At 40.9% G+C, this 27,891-nt stretch overlaps 1 protein-coding gene across 1 annotated transcript in view; it reads right to left on the bottom strand.

The window, feature by feature from the left end:
• DNAH14 (dynein axonemal heavy chain 14) overlaps window positions 1-27,891 on the bottom strand; it is a 127,630-nt gene that overhangs the window by 45,979 nt on the left and 53,760 nt on the right. The window contains exons 38-49 of the mRNA XM_038761252.1: window positions 25,972-26,118; window positions 23,754-23,969; window positions 20,730-20,814; window positions 18,191-18,408; window positions 16,818-17,070; window positions 14,011-14,125; window positions 12,223-12,452; window positions 10,936-11,052; window positions 9,072-9,230; window positions 6,775-6,907; window positions 3,544-3,623; window positions 532-725 (exon numbers count right to left, since the gene is read on the bottom strand). Coding sequence (XP_038617180.1) covers window positions 532-725; window positions 3,544-3,623; window positions 6,775-6,907; window positions 9,072-9,230; window positions 10,936-11,052; window positions 12,223-12,452; window positions 14,011-14,125; window positions 16,818-17,070; window positions 18,191-18,408; window positions 20,730-20,814; window positions 23,754-23,969; window positions 25,972-26,118 — 1,947 coding nt within the window. The remainder of the gene's footprint in view (window positions 1-531; window positions 726-3,543; window positions 3,624-6,774; window positions 6,908-9,071; window positions 9,231-10,935; window positions 11,053-12,222; window positions 12,453-14,010; window positions 14,126-16,817; window positions 17,071-18,190; window positions 18,409-20,729; window positions 20,815-23,753; window positions 23,970-25,971; window positions 26,119-27,891) is intronic.

Below are 27,891 nucleotides of genomic sequence, written 5' to 3' on the forward strand. Positions count from 1 at the left end.
CTGGGGTTGTGCTCCTGAAGAACCTTGTGCAGTAATACTCATTCTGGTTCTGACCTCTTGCACAAAACTGAGCCAACAGGGCCAGGGTTAAATGTTTGGCAGCCACGGGAAAAACCATAGCTAGCGGCCAGAAGGGAATGAGGAGTTAAAGATTTGAACTACTGCTCCCTTTGAACTACTGTTCGGCCCCTGAAATTGTCCCCACTCTAGGCTGAGACTGGGAAATACTGATTCCTGGGAAATACTGATTCCTGGGATCAATTCTGCCTCAAGCTTGTTTGTGGGGAGGGAGGCTAGGGCACCATAAGGAGTGGAAGTACAGAAGGAGCAGTTACTTTTGTCCTTTAAAACAGCCCTCCACCTGAGCCATGGGAAAGAGAGAGAGGCAAGGGACTGGACCTGGAAATGGTGGCCCTTTCAAGTTGGTAGCCCTGTCTTCCCCACCCCATAAGAATACCTCTATAACCGAGTTATTTAGGCACTATATCCTATTGCCATAGTACAAAACGATGGAGTTGAGAATTATTTCACCTTCTTGTTTTTTGGAGCACCATGCGTGTCTTTACTTTTTCGTATTAAATTCTTAAGAATCGAAGCTTGGGTTTTGGCAGCAGTGGTTCGGGAACCAAATTGAACTGTGGTCACTATAACACCTGTATTTTTCCTTGATGAACTCACAGCATAATCAGTGGCAATTGCCATATGGCTGGATTTCACAACTTTTTCTGTAAGGGATAATATGGAAGAGTAAGCTCAGGAAATGCTAGGAAATAATATTTCCTTTAATTACTCACTTAAAAATCCAAACGAAGTCAACAAAATGGAATAAAATAAGGTGATTTTAAAAGCTATGCTTTACAATTTGGGAATTTATGTTCAAGTCATGCCTGAAAGTTCAATCAAGTTAGCATTAATGCTTGTCACACATTCATACTTAGCATTCGGTGTTACCCAGGTGATCATGTAAAGATATTGCTTTAATACCAACTGAAAAATTAGTGCTTCAACTTCACTTATATTTTTTCTAGTGCTATACTGTAAATTGTTTTGTCAGAATTGTTATGGATCCCTAATTTCTCTTCTGAGGAACTTAAGGGCACAACAATGAATCCAGAAAAGCAACAGAAGGGAAAGCAACCTTCCCCTCTGACCCCTCCCTTATTCTCCATTTGACACAGACATATGGGAAATGGAGATGTACTCTTTTGGTGGTAGCCACTTACTCTAGTTCCTGTTGTTTCTCCTCACTGGGCTTCACCTAAGCGCATCGAGATGTCACAAGAGTGTGGGGCAAAGGTGGCCACTCAGATGGCAAAATTGTTGGGAGCATGCATTTATCACTCTATCCCTTCCTTGTGCTAAAAGGGCTATATGCTGCTTACTGCCCATGGGCAATATGTAAGGATACAATATGGCACACAGAAAACAGAAAATAGGGGGAAGACCAAAAGACAAGATAGTCTGGTTCCCAAGGCACAAGACAGGATCAGATTCAATAAGCCCAGTTTCCACCACTGCTACTGTACTGCCAAACTCAAAAAAATAGAAGCAGCATGGATTAGTGGATAGAACACACGCCTGGGAATCAGAAAATCATGAGTTCTAATCCCGGCTCCACCACTTTTTTGTTGTGTGACCCTGGGCAAATCACTTCACTTTTCTGGGCCTCAGTTACCTCACCTGTAAAATGGGGATTAAGAGTGTGAGCCTCATGTGGGATAGGGACTGTGTCCAAACTGATTAACTTGTATATACCCTGGTGCTTAAAGAAGTGCTTGGCATATAGTAAGCGCTTAACAAATACCATAATTATTCATTATTATTAAATATAAATACTTGAGTATGGATGATGGAATAGATGCCCTTGTTCATAGCGGGTGGGGAGCAAAAGTAAAGAAAACTGATAAACTGCATAACTTTTGAGGCAGGGAGAGATTCAGTTTTACTCTTCTAACTCCCAACAGTGCTCAGGAGAGTTGGCTGTCTAAAGTAAATGCTCAATAAATGTCATTGAAATGTTAGAAAGAAAGGGAATGGTTGAGTTTCCTTAACCAAGATGTGAGAGTTACTAACAAGAGAATGGGAAGAAGACATATTCTGCTGGCCCCATTAGTAGTGAGGAGAAAAGTGAGCTATCTTAATTTACAAAAAGTGGCTGTAGTGGCAACGGCTAAATAAAGTCTACTGATCAATCATCTTTATTGAGCGCTTACTGTGTGCAGAGCACTGTACTAAGCGCTTCTGATCAAGTTCACCGACATTGCGCCAACAAACACAAAGTGAAAGGGAGATTCATGTTAATTTAACCAAGGTATATGTCCAGTTTGGCTACTTCACCCCACAAATACCCTCGCTGATCAGAGGCCCTACTTCAAGGCCCTACTGAGAGCTCACCTCCTCCAGGAGGCCTTCCCAGACTGAGTCCCTTCCTTCCTCTCCCCCTCGTCCCCCCTCCATCCCCCCCATCTTACCTCCTTCCCTTCCCCACAGCACCTGTATATATGTATATATGTTTGTACATATTTATTACTCTATTTTACTTGTACATATCTATTCTATTTATTTTATTTTGTTAGTATGTTTGGTTTTGTTCTCTGTCTCCCCCTATTAGACTGTGAGCCCACTGTCGGGTAGGGACTGTCTCTATATGTTGCCAATTTGTACTTCCCAAGCGCTTAGTACAGTGCTCTGCACACAGTAAGCGCTCAATAAATATGATTGATGATGACGATGATCCGAGAAAGCCCCTTATTACCTAAAATACCACTTTCCCTTTTGAAAAAATTCAACCACAGTTTTGTCATGCTGCAACTGCACTGAATTCAGATGCTGCTGCTGCTGCTGAATAGAATCTTAATGACCTTTGGTCCTTTCAGAAGTGTGACACTGATTCATACTAGGTGATAAAAGCATTAGTGATTTACTTCTGGGAATAATTTCAGTTCTCAGACTTCTGAAACACGTGTTCCTGAAGATTTAGCTCCAGTTTCTCAATGGAACAGTGTTATAAATGGGGATTGGTTATTGAATCAAGGTCTGATAACCCTCTTTTTACTAAAATTACACAGAATTGTGTACTCATTTGTGTACTTACAGATGAATAATGGGTCCCAGAGGTTGTGATGAAATAGCCAATTTTTACTTCATTGGAAGTAAGAAGTAAAAGGGCATGTCAACCATCACATGTGACTCCACCTCGTAATTTACCCTTTCAAATCCCTCGGTTTTCCCATCTGTCCCCCCACCCTTTTTAAACCTTGCCTTCCCTCTTTCCCCCAGCGTAGCTTTTATAATTGTTCCCATTTTCCCGTGGCACCTTCCCACCCCTCCACTCTCCGGGAACTAGTGACATAAATGTGGCAATGTTGAAATCAATGTGCTATAAATCTGAAAGAGTGTAAATTCAGAAACACTGTGACATTTGTTCAAAATGAGTTGAATCTAAGACTGAGTATTGTTAAACAGTTGGATAAAGGAGGCCAGGAGATACCAGAACCATATTGCCTGGCATTTGGTTCCTTGCATTTCTCCCTGTGCTCCTACCTGAAATTCCAGCTGATGGCAGCAGAGGTTTACGGTGGTCTGAATGGGTTTCAGGCATCAAGGAGCTAATCTGTTTCAGGCTGTTAAAAACCGATGACAAGAAATCAGAATTAACTTTTTACTTTCAGTTGCCGTAGTAGAGAGAAGATTAGTGAGAAGTGGAATAAGTTTGGATTTCTTTTCTAGTATGTGTGACAAGGAGGAAAAGTTCAATTCGTCTACGCTCAGATCAATACATTGAGAACAGTTCTCAACCTATAGATTAAAGGCTCAGCTGATATTAGAGAGGTGCTGGGCAACAGCGGTGGCCAAGAAGGGCGACAGCCTGCCAAGAATCCCAAAGCCCAACAAAGCCTATGCTGAACTGTAGATTCTCCTAAGGGGAGTCAGTTTGAACTGGGCTGGTTCCCAACCTGGGGGAAGCTGGTTGATTTAACTTGAATATTTTGATTTTTCAAAGTACTTTCACATGTCTGTCTCCCCTTCTAAACTCTAAAGGGAACAATTCTGCTAATTCTGTTGTATTGTACTCTCCCAAGTGCTTAGTACAGTGCTCTGCACATAGTAAGCACTAAATTGATTGATTTCTAGAACAATCCCAACAGGCAGATTCTTACAGAAGAGTCTCTGCGGGCTAGGACTGTGCCGAGATGGGGTCCCAGGAAGGAAGGCCCTTTCTAGTGTGGGACAGATCCACCCAGGGGAACTGCTACCTCTGAAGACCACCCTGGAAATTCCAAGGCTGAATGGGGACCAGAAGGATGCTTTCAAAATCACTAAGGGTGTAGATAAGATAAACGTGGAATTCTTTTTTGCCAAACACCATCACCAGGACTTTGGGGACCCCTTCCAAAGCTTCTTGAAGGCAGTAGGCTCAACACAAGCAAAAGGATAAATCTTTCTGCATAGCATGTGGAAGCTGTGCAGACAAATATAAATAGGCCCAAGAAGGGTGTTGGATAAAGGATGAGAGGCCCAGAACAGTTAGAAGAACTTAGGATGTTATATGAAACCTCCCTAACCATTACCACAGATTAGTAGAAGCTCTTCAAGTGCAGCGGATATCTGGGAAGATTCTCAGCACTTTATTTTTCCCAAAAGACACTGAAACTGTGTAAATGAGAAGGGCACCAATGAAGTGGAATAAGATTCTTCTGAATAGCTGTTTGGTGGTAGCAAGGACAGGAAAGCTACTGCAAAATCTTCTTCCTCCAACTATCTTTTTTCAAGACTAGATGCTTCCTCTTCCATTACTGCTGATATTTAATATAGTGCCTATCATTTGTTTACTACTACCCCTAACAAAACTTTAGGTTAGATTTTCATTTCAAGTTCCTCTCCCTATAGCTCTCTCTTCTATCCCTAGCCCTCCTTCAATCACACCAGCTTTCTGTGCTATATGATCTAGGATTGTATGGCGCACTCGTGTTCTGACAACAGTCTGTTTTCCCAACTCCAGGACCAATGTCTTCCAACTTTCTGTGATAGAGACAAGGAAGGCATTACTACTGCCTCATGTGAAAACTGGGTAAACTGAGACATTTGCTTAGACCACATACTAAATTAACAGTAGACAAGTGAACAGTCACTACTCTCTGTTAGTGAGTACAATACTTTACTATGGAGACTTCACTGACCAACTACTTTCTTCTGAAAGCAATTTAACATATTGATTTTTAAGCTATAATTCAATTCTACTGAAGTAATGAGCTATCTCAGAGTACAACACATAACCCAGGGGCCTGCCTGAAAGAGTTCATGAATCTCCTTAAGAACTCAACTTACCATCAGAGAGTAATTTGGGCACAAAGAATAGAACTCAGTGTTAAAGAAAATGAAAGTACGAGGTGTTCCGGAGAGAGGATTACAGTACATCATGCTCCTTCCAAGGACATCTCACTACTCCTTCACAGAAGCTGAACATGGGCCTAGGAGACAGAAGGTCATGGGTTCTAATCCCTGCTCCTCCACCTGTCTGCTGTGTGACCTTGGGCACATCTTTTCCCTTCTCTGGGCCTCAGTCAGTTACCTCACCTGTAAAATGGGGATTGAGACTGGGAGCCCCATGTGGGACAGGGACTGTGTCCAAACTGACTTGCTTGTATCTACCCCAGTGCTTAGTACAGTGCCTGGCACATAGTAAGCATGTAAAATAACACAATTATTATTAATAGTAGTAGTTCTGATTAGCTGGGGAAGTGCTTTTTGTTGCCACATTTACATTTGAGGGACCCAGATTCAGGCATCTTCCTCTATCTTTGACTCTGGGGTCCATAAACCCTCATCCAAGTTAATAAGAGTCTTAATAATAATAGTAATAATGGCATTTATTAAGCACTTACTATTTGCAAAGCACTGTTCTAAGCCCTGGGAAGGTTACAAGGTGATCAGGTTGTCCCACGGGGAGCTCACAGTCTTAATCCCCATTTTATAGATGAGGTAACTGAGGCACAGAGAAGTTAAGCGACTTGCCCAAAGTCACACAGCTGACAAGTGGCAGAGCTGGGATTTTAACCCTTGACCTCTGACTCCAAAGCCCGTGCTCTTTTCCACTGAGCCACGCTGCTTCTCTAAATAATAATGATGGCATTTGTTAAGCGCTTACTATGTGCAAAGCACTGTTCTAAGCGCTGGGGGGGATACAAGGTGATCAGGTTGTCCCACGGGGGGCTCACAGTCTTCATCCACATTTTACAGATGAGGGAACTGAGGCTCAGAGAAGTTAAGTGACTTGCTCAAGGTCACACAGCAGATGTGTGGCAGATTCGGGATTCGAACCCATGACCTGTGGCTCCAAAGCCCGAGCTCTTTCCACTGAGCCAAGCAAGCTGTAAGTCTTAAATAGTCTTAGTAACAATCTTCTTAGTTATTGTGCTTCCATCTGACTTATCCAGATGTGAAGCCTTTGCACCAGATGTTTTTATTTTTTTTAATACACTATGTGACTTATCACTGGCATTTTGTAAAAAAAACCCCAATCTGCCCCTTAATTCACTTAAAATTGAGAACAATAATTTCTTCATAGCTAACGTTATTTAATTTTGGGGCATTCACGTAAGTGCTCCTCCAGTCAGAATTAAAGGATAACCATTATGATGCATAACTTGCCTTTTTGGAGAAACATCTGTTTGGTTGTTTTCCAAAACACAGTTTACCATATTTAAAACTAATGCAATAATGTAACATTACGCAGCTAAGCCAGTTTTGTTTAAAATCCAATATTACACACACCTTGTTTTTTTACTTTCATTATGATAGAAAATGTCTCCTAAAAGTGTTCCAGATTTCACATGTAATCCACCTTGGGTCTCAAGTTTTTTCAGCATTTGTTTAATTACGGCAGTCTTCCCCACACCAGTGTCTCCTAGCAAAATACAAGAAAATAAAGTTACAGTTTATATACAGAAATCAACCCACAGGTCCTAACAAAGTGAATGAGACCTCTGGATTTCTTTCAGTTTTGAACCATGAACATGTAGTGAGTTCAAGTTTATATCTTAAATTTGTTCTTTGCCATAACATCATAATGGAAAGATTCAGATTAATAAAATCAGTTATGTGATATAGAATACTGATTCTCAGATAATATTTTGCATTCAGCATGAGGGAGTAGGTAGGTATCTTTGGTTCTGACTCAGGTTACTTTATGGCTAAAAGGTGCCAGCCTACTAAGTTTTAAAGGGTTAAATCAAGCTCAATTTCTAGAAAAACAATAACGTTAGTTAATGTTATTATTATCTAGTGTAAATCCAAGAGAGTGTTCCCCTTGGTGAAAAAATGCTACTCTGGTTTGTACCTTTTTCAGGCTAACCTCCTCTAATCAGTCAATCAACAGTATACTTATTGAGCACTTACTATGTGCAGAGCACTGTACTAAGCACTTAAGAGAGTATAATACAGCAGAATTAGCAAACATGTTTCCTGCCCATAAGGAGTTTACAGTCTAGAGGGGGAGTTCACCTACAGGAACTAAGGATTTAGGGACTAGGGGTTTCTGATCATTTTAAGATTGAATTGCTCCGAAAAACAAAATGCAAATTAGAATTTATGTTCTTAAGGTAAAGGTTCAGTTTCTTTTGAAACTGAACTGCATGAAGTCCTGCTGCAATGATTGGTTTATTTGGGCAAGCAAACTAAAACAATTTAGGAACAAAGAAAATTATACCCTGAGATGATAAATTGAAGCCTTTTTATGGTATTTAAGTGCTTACTACGTGCCAGGCTTTGCACTAAGCACTAGAGTAGATATAAGAATCAAGTGGGGCACGGTCCCTGTCCCACATAGGGCTCACATTCTTAACCCCCTTTTTAAAAATGAGGTTACTGAGGCACAGAGAAGTTAAGTGACTTGTCCAAGGTCACAGAGCAGACAAGTGGCAGAGCTGGAACTAGAACCAGGTCTTTGTGACTTCTAGGCCCGTGCTCTATTCACTAGGCCACACCGATTCCCATGCTTGTTAGATAATTTGCCAATCCAAATTATAATTTATAATTGGATTAGTGAATTTTGGCCATTTTTGCCATCTGGTCCAGTCAGGTATTCAAACCACATGACAAACATACTCTAAGCATAAATTGACATAAGGTACTAAATGGCTGCTTGTACTGACTCAGTCACCAGGTCTCTTCATTCATCATTTTACTGTACTACTGCTCTGTTTCTTCTCTCTCAGAGAGAAGAGAAAAATAAATTGCAAAAATTTCTGTCTAAAATAAAAGTAGGTGGTATTCCAAAAATGAGAATTATTTAAACTCAGTTGGATTTCTCTTGAGAGTTAAAGGAGAAATATGGAGGTATATTCATTTCTTTGTATAGCTTTAACTTAGGTCTGCAACACTGAATATTGTTTCCTCAACATCAAAGACCAAAACATCCCAAATGACCCAAAAGTAGACTGGGATTTCAAAATCCTCCATTCTTCCTAGTATTGACTGACCCATTCATCTGTCATTACTTGGATCTACTGCCTCATCACCGGCCCTTATATTGACATTCTGAGTCCTTGATTCAAATTTCTTCAAATCTAAATGGACAATTTCAAGGAACATATAGGAACACAACCCAGATAAAAGGAAAAGATGCAGTATGATAATAATAATAATGATAATAATAGTACTTATTAAGTGCTTACTATGTACCAAGTACTGTACTAAGTGCTGGAGTAGATACAAGACAATCAGGTCTGACAAGGTCCCTATCCCGCATGGGGACCACAGTTTTGGTAGGATGAGGACAGGTACTGAATCTCCATTTCACAAATCAGGAAACTAATAGAGAAGTTAAGTTAAGGTCACAAAGATGACAAAAAATGGAGCCAGGGTTAGAACCCAGGTCCTCTGATTCCCAAGCCCATTCTCTTTCCACTAGGATACGGTCTGATATAGGAGAAGTAACTGTACTCATTTTGAAAAGTACTGATGAAAATACTTAAGGTGTGTGACAGAAAAGACATTTCATTTAACTTGTCCAAATGTAAATTTTTAGTATCACAGATTACAATTCACTTTATGAATTATATTTTTATTACCTGTGATAAGTACAGGATGCTTATTCCTTAGAAGAAGACTTAACAGAAACGAAAAACATACTGTATCTCTAGTAGAAATATGATGAAGAAACACAGGGCTTTCACCTTCATTCATTTCTCTATTGTTGGACGCTTCAGGATTTGAGTTGGGTGTAATTCCTAAATTTCAAAAAATAAGGTGTGTTAATTTTGTGTTCTTTCTTAAATGACGTAGGAGTTATTTGTCCTCCTACCTATATCATGAGTAGGTTTATGCTGTCCTTTTTCATTCATTCAATCATATTTATTGAGTGCTTACTGTGTGCAGAGCACTGTACTAAGCGCTTGGGAAGTACAAGTTGGCAACATATAGAGATGGTCCCTACCCAACAGCGGGCTCACAGTCTAGAAGGGGGAGGCAGACAACAAAACCAAACATATTAACAAAATAAAATAAATAGAACAGTAAATATGTACAAGTAAAACAGAGTAATAAATATGTACAAACATATACACAGGTGCTGTGGGGAGGGGAAGGAGGTAAGGCGGGAAGGATGGGGAGGGGGAGGAGGGGGAGAAGAAGAAGGGGGCTCAGTCTGGGAAGGCCTCCTGGAGGAGGTGAGTCCTCAGTAGGGCTTTGAAGGGAGGAAGAGAGCTAGCTTGGCGGATGTGCGAGGGAGGGCATTCCAGGCCAGGGGGAGGGCGTGGGCTGGGGGTCGACGGCAGGACAGGCGAGAACGAGGCACAGTGAGGAGGTTAGCGGCAGAGGAGCAGAGGCTGTGGGCTGGGCTGTAGAAGGAAAGAAGGGAGGTGAGGTAGAAGGGGGTGAGGTGATGGACAGCCTTGAAGCCGAGAGTGAGGAATTTTTGCTTGATGCGTAGGTTGATTGGTAGCCACTGGAGATTTTTGAGGAGGGGAGTAATATGCCCAGAGCGTTTCTGCTCAAAGATGATCTGGGCAGCAGTGTGAAGTATAGACTGAAGTGGGGAGAGACAGGAGGATGGGAGATCAGAGAGGAGGCTGATGCAGTAATCCAGTCAGGATAGGATGAGAGACTGAACCAGCAGGGTAGCAGTTTGGATGGAGAGGAAAGGGCGGATCTTGGGATAATCACATTCAATGTTTTACATTTTTACATCTTATTTATTGCTTTAAGAATTCATAATAGAGTTGCCCCAAAAAATTACTGTGAGCTCTATAACCAATCCACTTTAGACTTTTCAACTGCCCCTGTACTTGTTCTGACTCCGTAACCTCTACTTGACAAGTGTTCATAGAGTGCTAAGAAACTAGATTTTGATGGTTTTTCAAATGTGAATGTGAAATTGTATGGTATCCCATAGGAAACTGCAGGTTCTATATTTAAATTTTAATTTTTAAACATTATTTGTTGTATTTATTAAGCACTGACTGTTTGAGGAACAGTCTCCTGTGGGCTGTGAGAAAATAAAAGGAAAATGGATGACAGCAGAATGCCCAAAAGATGCTGCAGAGGGAGCTGAAATTTGGAAACCAAAAGTAAGGAGGACAAGGAATCACTTTAAGGATACAGCAAAACAGGACCTCTAATAATGCTGCATCTCAGCTGAAAACTGACAATTGCCGCAACCAGCCCAGGGCACTGCAATCAAGATAACAGTGGTCCTTCCTTGTCAAGGAAGCAAAAGCAAAAACAACAGAAGACACCACAAACAACAAACATGGGCTCAACAGGGGACAGACTATTACTGTATAATTATGTTTGGGTCTTTGGTTCCCACACTGGCCTTTCCAGTCACTCATGTACCTACTGTTGAATTTCACAGTCTTTTTCGATATGAAAACCAACAAAATTTAAAACCTTAAAATTATATCATCACTATGGGTTTTCATAGGTAAATCTTACCATTTTGAATTAAAAACTGAGTACCAGGAACAAGGTCTGACCAAGGTGCAAAATCACCTGTTTGTAAATCTACAAAATATCCAAAGATCGAGCAGTCTCCAGGTGGCAAATGAATGGCTAAAAATAATTGAAAGAAATTCACACATAAGACCAACGAAATAAAAAGGTCATATTGGCAAATGTTTTAATAACCACAACGATGCAAACTAGATTTTTGAAAAATCTGTGGTCAAAACAAGTCATTCCTAATGCAATCCCAGAATAGTTAAGCATTCACTCTGAAAATTTAGGAGGAGGGTTTGCTTCTGATATATCATTTTTAATGGCAGAAAACACAGGTGTCAAACCACCCCATCTCCCTTTCCCCACAGCCATTAAAAATGGTTAATGGCTTAAAAAAAAATAGGATAAGGACCCTGTAAGATCTTGCCCAATTTAGGCCTTGTTGATTTCCTTGGACTTGAAAAGCCATCACTAGCTGTCACTATTCTTATTACCATGGAAATAGTGAAGGTGCCTCTGTGTAAAATAATTTGAGAATTAAAGGGATTGGAATGATATGTCAAGAGAGCAACTAATCTAGTGTCTTTTGATATCTCTTTTTGAGTGTACCATTTTCAGATATTTTCATGGAGAACATCATTAATATGGCAGGGACATTCATGAACTGAGGGAGAAGGCAGGAGTTGTCTGCTCATTTGCATCAAGGGGACAGATAAATGACTTTTCAGGACGTTGTAAAACATGCACTCCTAAATTACCTTTTCATCTCTTCCCTACAGTCAAAACTAATCGACTCCAATGTAGGAGAGATAAAGAATACCACCTGACGTACTGTGAAATAGCAGCAGTGCCACTTGGTGAAAATTATTAATCTATTCCATTTAGTAATGTCACAGAGACCCACTTTTGCACCACTTTTACTCCATCAAGGCAGTCTTGGTCTCTTGTGACACCCTCCTACACTTCTGACTAGTTCCTGAGTGGGTCTGATGGAACCCTCTCTGGGGTGAAGCTGCTCTGAGGGTGGGTTTGGCTCTAGGCTAGGTTGACCTGCTCCCTCCTGTTCCAAAGACTTAAATGACTGGGGTGGTTGTCAAGAAATTACTGATATTTGCTTTCAGCCTTAGTATCTGCCATAAATTCAAGTGACCTAAGACCCAAAATGAACATTTTCTTTCCATTCAGATTTCTAAAGTGGGAACTTCATGAAAAAGATTTCAAAGATAAATGATTCAATAACAAGAACAAATCTAGCTATATGTAGCATAAACAGTCAAACTTTACCTAATGGTGGTTCCCCTTCAAATAATTCATGAACGAGATTGTCAAAGTCATATGTTACTTTGGCAAGAAACTCGTGTCCCCAACTTAAACCTATCAGTGTGTCATCTTCATGTTCATCTTCCCGTTTTAAGACACCCCCAAATGCCCAAGTAAAAGCAAACACAAAAATCTTCTGAAACAGCAGTGATAGATTTTCAGGGCACCTCTGGAGATACCACTTTGGCTCATCTCTAGAAATAAGAAAAGGGAAAAAGAAACGAGATCAACAACTCACTTGGCTCTCAACGGGGCTTTCAATTGTTTCATTACCGGCAACTAACATTAGTAAGCAGCATGAGAGCTCACAGGATTGAAAAGCCTAACCAGATTCATTTCTCTTGTCTATGTGATTCTCCAGACAACTTAACTAATAGCCCTGTTCACAGAAAGGACAGATATGATCGTCTATGTCAGATTTACTGCAGAAGCAATTCAGAAATCAAGAAACTTAAGGAACAGAAAGTAACAAATCCCTACCACTGTCACCTGGGTGGAATTTACTGTGGAGGCAGCCTCAATAATCTTCTTTCCCCTTCCCCGTCTGTTACTTATTTTAATGCCTGTCCCTCCAACTAGATCCTAGTTCCTAGGATCGTGTCTACTAACTCTTTTGTATTGTAAATTGTATTTACAATGTATTTACAATTGTATGTAAATTTTGCATTATAAATTGATTTGTCTTGAGAAGCAGCATGGCTCAGTGGAAAGAGTATAGGCTTGGGAGTCAGAGGTCATGGGTTCTAATCCCATCTCTGCCGCTTGTCAGCTGTATGACTTTGGGCAAGTCACTTAACTTCTCTGTGCCTCAGTTACTTCATCTGGAAAATGGGGATTAAGACTGTAAGCCCCACGTGGGACAATCTAATCACCTTGTATCCCCACAGTGTTTAGAATTCATTCATTCAATCGTATTTATTGAGCGCTTACTGTGTGCAGAGCACTGTACTAAGCACATAGTAAGCACTTAAATGCCATTATTATTATTATTATTATTATTACTTTCCCAAGTGCTTAGTTCAATGCCCTGCATACAGTCAGCGCTGAATAAATACCGTTGATCCAAAGAATAACTTTTGCTTCTCTTCGAGCCCAAGTTATGCATTCAACCCCACTTCCTGTCAAGTTATGTAAAGCTAGCCTTGCCTCAACCTGATATGCACCCCTGCTCCTTAGTGCCCCCCAATATTACTGCTGAGCACATGGAAAACCTGCTGTCTTGCAAGTCCCCTGACAACACCCCAGCCAGAGTAGGCAGTGGGAGGGGAACAACAGCAAGGTGGAGGAGCTGCCCTCCCCATAATTCCAGCTGAAGAACAGGTGGCAGTGGGCTGAAGAACAGGTGGCAGTGGAAATGAAACCTACGTGGCATGGGAGGACCCCACCACCAGCCCCCACGGGACTTCTCTTCCTCACCCCATCTCCTAGGGACCCCCCACCTTGATCCTGCTGAGGGAAGGATCCCCCTCTCCATCAAGCTCCCCACTCCTGCAAGCCACCTCACTCCCGTCACTGTTGCCAATGGCTTGCGGTAACATCAAGAGATGGGCTAGGAAGGGCAGGGTGGGACGACTTCATTAGCACACTCACTGAAGTGAAGATCTGAACATTTCCACCTGGCTGCCACTGGACCTCTCCCTCTCCTCCCCTTCCCCCTCTCTCCTTTCCCTTTCCACTTCCCTTTCTCATTTTCAATTCCCTACTTTGTCCCCCCTTTCATCTCCCACGCCTTTAGGTGAAGGTAGAGCTTACCTCTTCTTATTTTCTATCACGTGTGTAGAAACTTGGTCTTTGAATTTAACCAAAGATGGCGAAGTATGGTGAGAGGTAGCCTGGTTCATTACTGAGTCATTTCCATGATTTTCAGCTTTGTTAAAATCATCATAAAGAATGAGAAGAATCAAGTTTTCATTATGTTTTTTTAAATCTTCTATTAACCCAAGATTAATTTTCTGTGTAAAAGGTTTTAATCTGATTTCTAGTGCAGATTAAGGGAACGGAGCTATACTTCTGCCTTGGAAAAAGATGGTGGGTTATAAATTCTCCCCCATACTGAACCCTCCACCAGGTCATTGAAGGAAGCAGTGTGGTCTAATGGAAAGAGTGCAGGCCTTGAGAGTCAGAGGACCTGGGTTCTAATCCCAACTATGCCACTTGCTTGGAGATTCAATACCTAGTCTTTCTCCACCTTAGACTATGAGCCTCTTGTGGCAACGGAACCGATTATCTTGTATCCACCCCAGTGCTTAGTAGAGTGCTTAGCATATAGCATGTGCTAAACAAACACCACAATTACTCCTATTACAATGCAGTCACACAGCAGGAGGGCTCTGTGCTCTAGGGAGCCTGGCCAAAGAATACAGGATTGTTCTGGCTGCAGTATCCAAACCCTGGAGCCTCGCTTTCAGTGACAAGCACCACTGGGCAAAGGGTGTGTGTGCATGTGCGTGTTTGTATATGAGTGTGGCGGGGGAAGGGGCAGTGGGGGGGATGTGGAATGCAAAAGTCCACTGCTAACTGGGCCAGTTTCTGCTTTTGGGGATCCTTTAAGCATTCTAAAGACAGGGGAAATGTATTTGTTTCTGCATAAGGTACTGCATGGTGAGAAACAAGCCTCTCCCCCAGCTATTTAAGTTGTACTTAAACCCAAAGAGTCAGAGTACAGAGCTGTTTTAGTTTTTCAGTATTCATCTCCCTTTATTAGATTATGAGTTCCTGCACATAAAGGACAGGCTTTTTTCTTCCCTTTCTACCTGGAGACACTTTGGCTTTTTTCATGGTGGGAGAGTACAGGAATAATGCATACATCATCATTAAGCAGTTATTAAATGTTTATAATGTGCATTTAATAACTATTTAATGATGATGATGATGTGTAGCATTTCCCCCTATAATTTGCTACCATGAAAAACATCTAAGTGTCACTAAGATTTTGAACTACTGTGTAAATTACAGTGAACAATAAGCTGTGTCAACTTGTAATACAACGTGGCAGGGTTACTTTGGGAAGACCTGCCATCAGGAGGTTTACAGTGACCCTGCCATCCACACAACCTATATCAGAATTCAAATTTAAGTCCTTCTGAAAAACAGTCTCTTTTTGTCAGATATCTGGGATGGGAATGGCAGGTTGGGGTAATAATAATTATGGTATTTGTTAAGCGCTTAACTATGTGCCAGGCACTGTACTAAGCGCTGGGGTGGATACAAGCACATCAGAGGCAACCCCCAGCACACCTCTTCCAAGAGGGCTTCCCCGATTAAGCCCTGCTTTCCTTTTCTTCCATTGGCTTCTGTGTTGCCTTGACTTGTTCCCTTTATTCATCCCCCCCTTCCTGCCCCTCAGCACTTATGTACATATATGTAATTTTATTTATTTATATTGTTTGTCTTCCCCTCTAGACTGTAAGCTTGCTGTGGGCAGGGAATGTGTCTGCTATATTGTGCTTGCCCATTACGGTGGACTGGAAGAGCCCAGACTAGCTGGTGCACCCCTCACCACCCCAGGGCTTACAAACATCAGTCTCTGGAATGCACACTGCTGCCTCTGAGCTCAGCCAACTTAGGTGAATTAACTCATTGGTGAGCATGCTGCCAAGACACAGGGGCACAGTGTGCTCACAGCTTCAGTTTCTCAGTGTCTGATGCCAGGATATGTGCCTCCTGTAATCACTACATTGGGTATGTGCAGCAAGACTGGACTCACAACTGCCCCACGGGTAAGATGTCAATCAGGAGAGAACTGTGACAGAAAAACCAACGGTAGATATTGTTTCCAGGATTAGGGAGTGATCTACGGTGTCAAAGGCAGCTGAGCAGTTGAGGAGGGTTAGGATAGAGTAGTGTCCCATTAGATGTGGCAAGGCAGAGGTCCTTAGTGGCCTTGGTGAGTAGTCTCAGTGGAGTGAAGGGGGAAGAAACTAGATTGTCCAGCATCAAGACAGACTTTGGAGCAGAGGAAGTGGTGACAGCGATAAAGCCAAAGGCTTGGGAGTCAGGAAACCTGAGTCCTAATCCTGGCTTGGCCAATTGCCTGCTGTGGGATCAGGGGCAAGTCACTTAACTGCTGTGTCTCTGTTTCCACGTCTGTAAAAATGGAGATACATACCTGTTTTCCCTCCCCCTTAGACTGTGAGCATCAAGCAGGATAGAGACGATCTGCTAATATTGCATCAACTCCAGCAATTAGTGCAGTGTTAGATACATAATAAACACTTAAATACCACAATTATTATTATTATTACTATTAGTAGGAGTGTACAAGCTTGGTGTAGAGGATGGTGTTGAGGTTTTGGATTTGTGTATCAAGAGAGGCTAAGGAGTCCAAATGGGATATGACGGCCTGAGATATGAGGAGGGGGGTCTAGAGAGCAAAAAGTCTCTGTGTGGAGTTGGTACATTTCCTAAATATAACTTGTTCAGGAAAATGTACAAATATATCTTTGGGCTATCTTTGAGCCCAGAAATCTTGAAAAAGGACTCCTAATTCATGTCAAAGATCTAAACACGCGACAAATAAAGGGATCATTAAATTTAACCTGGAAAAAAAGTGAACTTACTTTGACCAAAACCTCCATTCTTGCTCATGAAATCAATGAAAGCACCAAGGATTCTACACAGGTTCATGACAACTCCTTCCTCCTGAACAGGAAATGGTTGCATTTTCTTATGCTTTTTTAAAAAGTTGAGTCCTTCTTTCACACTTTTTTCAAATAACCTTTCAAGACATTGTATACCACTTGGTGTAAGAATATGAGAAGTTTTGCAAAGCCATGTCTTAATATACGGCTCCCATCCCAGATCAACAGGATCCTGATAATGACAACAGACATGGGATTAGTAAATGAAACTGTGAATACACCATATGAACATACATTTTTCATATTAAAAATGGAATTGAAAATACCTAAAAAAAGATTGAGGGCACCTAAAGGGAAAAGATGCAGGGTGCAAAGAATCTGAAGGGAATGGCCTTGGAGCTGGTGTTTGCCAGGAAGGTTGAAGCTTATAACAAGAACTACCAATGCTGACTGAGGGGATGACACACTCATAGAGAAGATATTTCGAGTAGCTGTGGGGAGGGCCATGCCCCCCCCAAAGTTGCCTCGAGTAGTCGGTTTATGGTGAGGGGTGGATGGCGCAGTTCTCTTTGGGTTGAAATGAGATCATGGATAGATGGTTATTCTGGTATTAGTTTAGGATTCTGTTATTCAGCTGTTGCAATGGCAATGCTTAACTAAATGCTGATTTTCTGCTGACCAAAGAGCATACCAGTAGTAATTTGTGTTGACAATTCAGAGACTTACTATCACTGAGAGAAGTGGGGAGTTAAGACATTCCTCCAAACCTCAGCAGTCAGGTTTCAAGACTGGCCAGTCAAAATGTGCCTTCTGGGAGTTTTCCACATGTAAGAGTCATGGAATGGTGGTAGTACACTCCTGAAGATGCCTTGGGGTACACTGGCATGGACTGATAATGAAGTGCTCACCATGAGCACTAGGAACCTGGGGATTTAACTGAATAACCTTAAGAGTGAGTGGAATTCCCAAAGAAGGGGGGCTGACGCCAACATGGAAAGGACGCAGAGGCTGAAGCCCAACTCAAATCTCCAAGGTGGCTCCACGGGACTCCCCAAAGACCCCTAAATCTTGAGTCAAAGTGAGTAAAACTGTTCTTTCTTCCGTTTTCTGCCCTGTAAGATCCTCCAAGATTTACGTGGAATGATATTTTGATATCATCCTGGTAAAGATATTGGGTGAGAAAGGGAGATGTAGGGGATGTATTTCTCCCTCTTCACCTAGAAGGGTGTTAGAACCCTTCAGGACATTAAAAAATATAATTCAGCATACATTAAAAAGCTTTGTGGATGGAAGTCAGTTGAATATGGGACATGCTTTTTCCCCCAGTAGGCACACTTTTCTTGAAAACCTACCATATAGACCATTGCACATCGACTGACGGTTGCAGGACTAGCTTGGGAAAGACTGTCAACTTCAAAAATCATTCTGATTTTCTCTGTTAAAAGTATTCTCTCACTGTTAGCAAGACATAAGGTTCTGTTGTCATCCAGCACCGTGTTTAAGTTTTCTATCCACTCAGTGTCTACTGGACCATCCAAGATTATCCACTGCCAGTCAGTAGATGTTTTATCTAAAGAAGAAGACATTTTCAGTTTGCAGTTTCTAATTCACAAACACCACAAAATACTTAGTTTTCTAAAGCGACTAGTTGGAAGGTCTACCTATTTTATTGCATATCGTTCATTTACCAGGAGAGGTAGGGAAGCAGCACGACCTAGTGGCTAGAGCACAGGCCTGGTAGTCGGAGGGACCTGGGTTCTAATCCGGGCTCCGTCACTTGTCTGCTTTGTGATCCTGGGCATGTCACTTCACTTCTCTGTGCCTCAGTACCTCATCCGTAAAATGGGGATTAAGACTATGAACCCTATCTGGGAGAGGAACTGCATCCAACCTGATTTTCTTGTATCCACCCTTGCGCTTAATATAGTGTCAGGCACATAGTAAGTGCTTAACAAATATCAAAATTATTATTTATATTATTAGGGCTCCTGATGGAGTAGGGATTGGGCAGTTACCCTAAATTGGCCTACGGACTGAAAGGCTCCAGTTAAAGTCTCTCATCACTACCAGATCCTAACCAGAACCAGCCTTTATGACTAATGAAACCCTCATTCATATTTATTTCCAAGTTTAACAGCCTAAACCAGCTCCTTCCAGGATACTGTCCTCATTCTTTTCACCTTTCACTTGAACCTGGTTGCTCCCTATTCTACCTATTGATCTTTTATACTACTGAGCAAAGATAGCTGCCCTTGATGTACAGGGAAATATCCCCTCATTTTCCCTGCTTCTTTGCCTTGAACTGGTAGTCATTTTACCTGCAGGACCATGTGCCAGTTACTACAATTCTATTGTTTCTTCTGGTTATTTCTGGCCTATTGCTGTCACAGTTAGGTATTTTAAATAGCCATAGATTGCTCTTTCAATCTTCATAAGTTTTAGATTGTCACAAATACTCAGAGTCCCAGTGATTTGAAACTAGCATAGAGAGTTTACAGGCCTCCTCCCAAATCACTGGAATTTAACTTACCTTCTGGCTTCCAATAAAAATAAATACCACCTGAAAAATTTGAAATATCCCCTCTGCTAATCAATTATCTAGAAATAAAAATACAGAAAACCTTTCTTCTATTGATCTCTCCTGTCCTAAGTGAAAGAGATTAGGCTGCCTAATAGACTTCAGTCAATTGAAATAATACATGGGTAGTTTGAAGGAATACTTTTAAAGTTTTACCATACTTGTGAGAATGCCTGTATGAACAAAAACAACATGCTATATGAATGAATTCATTTCTGAAAATTTAATTTGTGAATGGGGAACAAAATGATCTGACAGTTCACTGTGTGGTTTGATCACACAATTAAATTATTTGGCAAACATGGTTCTAATTATTCTGAATGGAAATCATGATCTATGTGACCATATACTTCTTACCAGAAACACCCATACTGTGTTTTAAAAAGTCCTTACAAAAACCAAAACTTTTAAAGTTTCAAATGATTTTACACGTATCTGCTTTTCTCACAAGTAACTTTTAAAATTTTTTTTAAATTGAAATGAGAGATGAAATAGAATATTGTTCCAGATGAAGAACGGCTTTATCATGCCACCCATTTTTCAAGCCAACAAACAATATAGTAAAATAAATAATATCCATGAGCCCAATTCACTTGTCCAGAATTCTCTAGGGTGCTACAAATACAGGCTCAGGAGCCTCATTCTTTGTTTGGAGCAGACATATGCTCATTTAATACAGAGAATCACTCCCTAGGCTGCAATGGTCTGTACTATCACTCACTCTTCTCCTTCCCAGTATGCCTCTTTGGGGTACATTGGTGGGTTATAGATAAATGCAAGTTTCACTAAATGATGGCTTCACCCGACAAACAAAATTATCATTTGTTAAATTATCTTTCCCTGCTACCCTTATGTTCCGTTCTACATTATTTCATGCCTTCTCTCTGCCCCGGCAGCTCTGTTTGTTAATTACATAAAGGATCTCCTTATTAGGCCTCCTGACCAGGCTGTCAGAAGACCTGGACCATTCCTGGTTCTGGAAGGAGGAGGAACTTTCCAAGGTCTCCATGGCAGTGTGATGGGGAAGGGGCTTGAGGCCCAATTTTAGTTGTCAACAAAATTTTTAGTTACCTTGGCAAGTGAACCCTTAGAACTTTTTCATCCGTAGTATAAAGTAATAAAGAAATCTAAAGATTATTAAATCTTTGTAATAGTACTAAACACCTCCTCCCTAAATATTTATTAACTGACTAAAAAGTGTATGAAATTGGGGAAATTATTTAAGAGGAAACAGAAGTTAGAGCTTCCATTTGTTTGGTGATTTTTTAATATTATTTATCATTTCTCAATATAATGATAGCACTTATAGTAACCTTGTTCTGTTGGCTTTCTCTCTTTATCCTTCTCAGGAACATTATGACCACATTCTTCTTGGTTATCGAAATCAATTGTGAAAACCTAAAATATGACAATAATATTCATGAACTTCACAATGATATATCATATTGACAAATATAAGAAGGATGTGAGCATACAGCCACTTTTCACTTTGACACTTCAAAGATAAGTATACAAAATATGTTTTGTTTTATGTTTCTCTCACAAAATTACTACACCAAATCCTGACTGTCTTCTTCCATTATTTCCACAACTGAATCCAAACATCCCTCCAGCTCAACTTTTAACTCAATTCCTGGGCCTCCACTCCAATGAACAACTGTTTATCTTAGTCACTTCTTCATCAGTATTTATTGAGCACCTATTGTGACAACAGTACTATGCACTTGGGAACACAGAGTAAAAATAGATGACAAGGTCTCTGCCCTTGAAGATTTTACAATCTAATGCAGTAGACAGGCCGATACAGGTAGTATACATACACTGGAAATAAAAGGGAAAATATAGATACATCTGATAGACTGTGAGCCCCTTCTAGACTGTGAGCCCACTGTTGGGTAGGGACTGTCTCTATATGTTGCCAACTTGTACTTTCCAAGCGTTTAGTACAGTGCTCTGCACACAGTAAGCACTCAATACGATTGATTGATTGATAACAATAAACTTAGCAAATGAATAATGGAACTAAATCAACATACACATAAGTGCTAAGATTGCCAGGTGGATTCAGAAGGACCTGGGTTCTAATCCTAGCTCTGCACTTGTTTGCTTGCTGTGTGGCCTTGGGCAAGTCACTTAACTTCTCTGTGCCTCACTTGTATTTATTGAGTACTCACTGTGTATAGAGCCCTGCTTGGGAGGGTTCTATACAATGGGGTTGGCAGATATGTCCGCTGACCACGATGAGCTTATAGTTTAGAGGAGGAGTTTGCAGTTATCAGAAAGGATTGCAAAGTGCAGAGATGATCAACAGTTTGGGGGTCCTGTACCACCAATCTTCAAATCTTGTACAAGAATGAAACAAAGAACATCTTATACCTTATTCTCCTACTTTATACCTTGCCATTCTGCTGCTATCCTGGGCAGCCTTTGAGCCCTGCTGGAATGCAGCAGATTCCTGGGCATTTATTTCTAGACTGTGAGCCCACTGTTGGGTAGGGACTGTCTCTATATGTTGCCAGCTTGTACATCCCAAGCGCTTAGTACAGTGCTCTGCACACAGTAAGCGCTCAATAAATACGATTGATTGGTTGATTTATGTTTTTTGCTTAAAATAGTGACTTGTTTTAATTGTGAGTACTTGAAATAGTCTAATAAAGTCAATTAGATACATCACCACTTAGACATGCACCAAATTAAATTGAACATTCATTAATTGAAAGGATTGAAATTTGTTCTTTCTTTGCAACCTACCACAGTACTGCTACCGTGGTCTCCCTAGAGCGAGTACTCCAGAAATGATGTAATCTGAACAACTAAAATTTCCTCCAAGTACACCCTGGGGCACATATTTCCTTTTGTACACAGTTTTCAATCTTGCCACCAGATGGCAGGTATATTTAAAGGAAAGGAGCTTTCACCCAGGCAAGACAAAAATTAAATCAGAACTACATGAATAATCAGAGGTAATTCTCATCATGCAGTAATATTGCAGCCACGGGGTTTTTGCTATTTACAGATAAGGAAACAGTGCAATTTATGGGTATCAGGGGGAAGAGTGCACCTATTTTGCAATTCTCACCACGTTTAGTGCCTGGGTTAAATAAGAGTGCGTAATTTGCCACAGGAGGGTAGTGCATAAAGACAGCTATCAAGATGTACCCTCAGTTATGCCATAAAATGAGGTTTCAATCACGTTTCACTAGAATACTGTCAGGGAATTGGAACAAAATCATAGGCATTGCTTTATAGGATTGCTCGGATGGTGTTTTGCAACTGAGAATTCCTATATTAGAGAGCAACAAATCTTGACAAACGTCAAAATTTACATTGTGTACATGAATACATATCGGTGTGGGGCATCACTGTCTATTTCAGCATACTACCTCTGTCATTTTCAAAATTCTCTATATGAATGTAATTTGGTCTCCATTCTAAACCACATTTCCGCAGGAGTGGTCCTCCCAATGCTGGTTTGGAGGCATCCAATAAGATTTTGGCTTCCTACCAACGTCAAAATACTTTTGTGTTAGTGTTGTTTTAATCAATGATTTCAACCTATCAGATTCTTTCATATGATATTCCTCTCCATACTGATACACATTGCTATGTGATAGTAATATGATAGGATTATGACAGCGGATTTGAGTGGCCATCAATTACACTATGCAACATGGACAGAAACCAAAAAAAGTACATATAAATTTGTATGACTGAAAAAACGATATTCTGGGTGGCAATATCGTTCACCAGTAGTTTCGAAATACTTCAAAACAAAATAGAGGGGAACTAAAAAACACGGCTGGAAAGAGAAGAAAATTTACAGGAGTTAGACATGGCTAATTTTACTAGAAAGTATATTCTGCACCTGGCACAAAAAACAAGGTATTTAGGGTCATCCAGACACAGACTCAGTGCCAGTGCGTACCCTTGGTACAGAGTCCAATAGTTTGTGAATGGATACTGACAGCCACAGTCCGTTGGACACAGGAAGATTTGTTTTCAGGCATGGTGGCCTAGTAGTAGAAGTGCGACTGGGCATCAGGAGACCCAGATTCTAGTTCCAGGCCCACCACTTGCTTGTGCTATGACCTCGGGCAACTCACTTCATTTCTCCGGGCCTCAGGTTCCTCATGTGTAAAACGGGGAGACAATGCTTTGTGAGCCCAGTGTGGGACAGGGAATGTGTCCAATCTGCTCACCTTGTATCTACCCCAGGGCTTGGCACATAGTAAGCACTTCATAAAAATCATCACCTTTGACAGCTATTACACTCTGTGCAGATGTTAGAAATACATAATTTCTGAAAAGGAATTACGGGATTTATTCAAAAAACTTACACTGGGAAAAGCTGAGGTTTCTGAAGTTACTTCAGAGTTTAGATCCACGCTTACATGCTTTTTGGTGGAGTGCTTTACAAATTTTCGAACTACTGACGATAATAAGCCATCAGACCATTCCATGGTGATAGGATCCATTTCTCCGTACAGCTCACCAAGAGTAATACACTTTGGGTTTAAAATATATGTTTCGACTTTTCCTTTTCTCACTGAAGTCTGAAAAAGACAATTGTTTGTTTTTTAAAATAACTGGACAGGCAATAGCTTACTGTTTGTTCAGTCTCCTGTAAATTTCCATAAGGGATGTACTGATTCTATTGTTCTTTAGCACAACTCGAAAAATGTTTGGCTAAGAGGCAGCTAACAGAGCCACCAAATGCTAAACTGACCAATACGGTCAGAGTACCTCTTCAGAGAAGACTTGGATTGCATTCAGGATGTGGGGCTGGGAATGGGACTTCAATTCAGTAGGGCTTCTTAATCCCAATCTATTTTCTCCCAGGTATCACCCCGTGCCCAATCCTGAACCTCTCTTTTCATCTCGCCTACGCTTCTCTCATTCACCTCTCCGCTGTTCCTTCTTGCCAGGTTATGGAGAGGAAGGGAGAGATGATTCCAGTGATGGAGTCCAGCCTGAGGGAGCGTGAAAGGGTGGCAATGGAGTTTAGGCTCTGGATTTGGGTTTACAAGAACAAAATATGAGGCCCAAAATGGTTTGGGGAGGGTGCATTGGAGAAAGAGCCCCAGTCCCAGGTGAAGGGAGAGAGGGGTACTATGTATGTAATAGAACAGTTCAGAATAGCAAGAGCAAGAGTTGAACAGGGGATGCTGCAGCTATCTAAAGGAGCAGAGCCCGAAGCCACCAGTTTAGTGCAGGGCTATGGTAGGCATGAAGTGGTGCCCTTAAAAATGCACTGACTGAGATCAGAAACAGGCTTGATCAGTTGACAGTAGAGGGGAGAATTTACTTCTTGATTTTTGTAGATTATATACCTGATGAAATACCATAACTAGTATTCGGTTTCTGCTCTACTATGACTTTTTCTATTCCACTTGGGGCTACTCAGTCATCTCGTCGTGTCCTGTCACTTTTATTTTTTAATCAAGTGCACTGCCTTGCATTTTACAACTGTTGAATGTCTCATCCTGCTTTTGTAGGACTATTTTTCCCATTTATCTAAGTCACTTTGAATTCTACTGTTACCTTCTCAAGTCTTAACAACCTTATTCAATTTATCATGACCTGCAACTTGCTGGATCAGTGTGTTCTTCATTTACACATTCAGGTCATCACTGGAAATATTAAATAGAACTTCTTAAGGAAGCCTGCCTGTAAGACACTACTCAAGTTGCCGCAGAGCCACTGAAGACACCACTTTGGTTGAGGTCAACAACATGACAGAATCAGTATGGCTAAAACCACTAACCTTCCCAGCTTATCATGATGGCTCAAAAATGAACTTATGTCTCCAAAACGACAGCTGCCCATTCCTTAATTACCTTAGCATGCACAATATCAGGTCTCCTAATGGAAGTGTGTCTACTTTTTTGGGATTCTCTAAATAGCAATTCCTCTTTTCTAGTCTGGCTTTTAACCTTCAGTCATAAGTGGAGATTTCCCTGGTCAATTGTTACATTTGTTCTTTCTTGTCAAAGTGAAAGGGGAAGAATTAAGACTCTTCCTTTTCATAATAATACTCTGTGTCTGAAATCAGTTTTCCCATCCAGTCTATTAGGGTAGAATAATTTTCCATGGTAGCTTTGTTTAACCTAATAATTTGATTACCATTTACATTCAGTGTTAGGGAAATCACTGTAACTTTCCCTTTTGTTCTTCATGAGTCTGATACAGAATTTCTGCTCCTGGCATGCATCTGCTCAGTGAGGGGTGTGGAGGAAGAAGGAGAAGGGGGCAGGCTATAGTGTTTCTAGAGAATCAATCCACTTCTCTTGGAGAGTTAACTGGAGTCATCTCAGTGCCACACTTCCTCAACTCCCCCACTCCACACACTGCCCAAGGGCCTTATGGGGTTTGTCTTAATCTCTATCAGTTTTGGACCTCCTAAAGCCTGAAATGTCACAGCTGGGAAACTGGCCAGGCTTGGCTAACTAAATGATGGCATTTCTTTCTGTGTAAATGAGCTTTAAAATTCTCTTAACATTTGAAGGAAGATAGAAATTTATATAACAGCTTTAAACAAGTATCTAGACTTCTTACCTTCATAATATCCCTTTGTTTGGTACCAAAGTTGTCAGGTGATATTAAATTTATGGATGGCAAGATTATTAACGCTTTTTCCAAAATTTTTCGGACTGTTGTCTTTCCTCCACCTGTGGGGCCAACTAACATCACACCAAGACATGCCTGGAAAAAAATGGGAAAACATTAAAGGATTAAAGAGACAGAGAGATAAGTGGAAGATTCCTATTCTCTTCCCGCCACACCACCCCTCTACCCCAACATGCACATCCAGAGCACTAATGGACCTATCCATAAATTATTTATTTATACTGATATCTATTTCCACCTCTAAATTTAAAGCTTGTTATGTCAATCGAGTCTGTTTTAATGTATTCTCCCAAGCGCTTAGTAAAGTGCTTACACAATTGCTGCTCAATAAATACCGTTGACTGCTTTGGTCAGCCCAGAGGCCGGAAAGACACCCAGCTAAGATTTCAGACCACTCCTCCCCAACTTTTAATGTCAGTTTAGCTTCTTGATTGGTGCTGGAAGCAATGTTGATGCTGGGCTGCTGCTAGTAGTGGATTCTCTCAGGGATTCTGGCACCGGGTAATTGAGACAAAGGGGGCCTTCGGGGACCCAGAGAGCTAGGAATCAGGTCACCAATGCCAGCAGATCTCTCTTTCTCTCTCTCTCTCTCTCTCTCGCACACACACACACACACACACACACACACACAAAACCCTAAACTGTGCAAATTTGTGTAAAGTAGAATAGGAAGATCTAAAAATGATCCCAATATACCAGAGTCAGATCAGAGCCAAATGAGTATATACTGTAATCCTTCCACCTTTTCTGAATTATTGTAGTCATTACTTGGTATGCAAAATAGTTCCATTTCTGAAAAACGTTCAGAAAGGTGGAATTTGGCATATTGAACCCTATTTTCCCATTGACGTCAATCACTAATCCATTAATCCTGTTTATTGAGTGTTTACTGTGTGCAGAGAGCACCGTATGAAGTACTTGGGAGAGTACAATATAACAGAGTTGGTAAACACATTTCTTACCCACAAGGAGTGTATAAAGTGGGAGACAGACATTATCTAAACTAATTATGGAATCAAATTTTAGGGCTGTAGAGCTGAGGAAGGGGTGAATAAAGGTGGCAAATCTAAGTGCAAAGGTAGCGCAGAAGGGAATGGGAGAAGAGGAAATGAGGGTTTACTATTCTCCCACTCCACTCTGTGTCACCTTTGCACTTGAATTTGCCCCCTTTAATTACCCCTCCCTCAGCCCAACAACATTATGGATATAACTGTAATTTATTTATATTAATGCCTGTATCCCACCTCTAGGCTTTAAGCTCACAGTGGGCAGGGAACGTGTCTACCAACTCTGTTATATCATACTCTCCCAAGCACTTAGCATGGTGTTTTGCAAACAGTAAGCCCTCAATAGGACTGATTGTTTAGTATAGTGCTCTGCATACAGTAAGCACTCAATAAATGAGTGATTGAAATTTCTCCCCAATTTACAAATTCAATTACTGCAAAATTTCATTCATCGAACTGCCCTACAACAAGGAATACCTATAGCAATTTAAGCACATACCACTGTCATATTGTTTGTTCTTCTATATATGGTGCTGTCTCATTGAAATTAAGCTTCTAATAGTCATATCAATCCAATGATTATTTTATATTCAATCACCGGAAATCCAAGAGTCAATAAAATCAGGTATTTCCCCAATTGCTTCCCCTCCCCAACTATCTTCTCCTATCAGAGACCTGTTCTTCACTTCTGCCTCCAACGAGGTCTCCTCCAACTATCCCTTCACTAACTGCAGGCTTTTCTCTTATCATTTCACCTCTCCTTACTTTTTCCTCTCATTCTTTAGCCCCCATTTTACCTTTCCCATTCCCTTTACTTTCACCTGTACCTCTTCTCTCTCTT

This window comes from Tachyglossus aculeatus, chromosome 19 (genome assembly GCF_015852505.1).
Source record: "Tachyglossus aculeatus isolate mTacAcu1 chromosome 19, mTacAcu1.pri, whole genome shotgun sequence".
NCBI classification, from domain to species: Eukaryota; Metazoa; Chordata; class Mammalia; order Monotremata; family Tachyglossidae; genus Tachyglossus; species Tachyglossus aculeatus.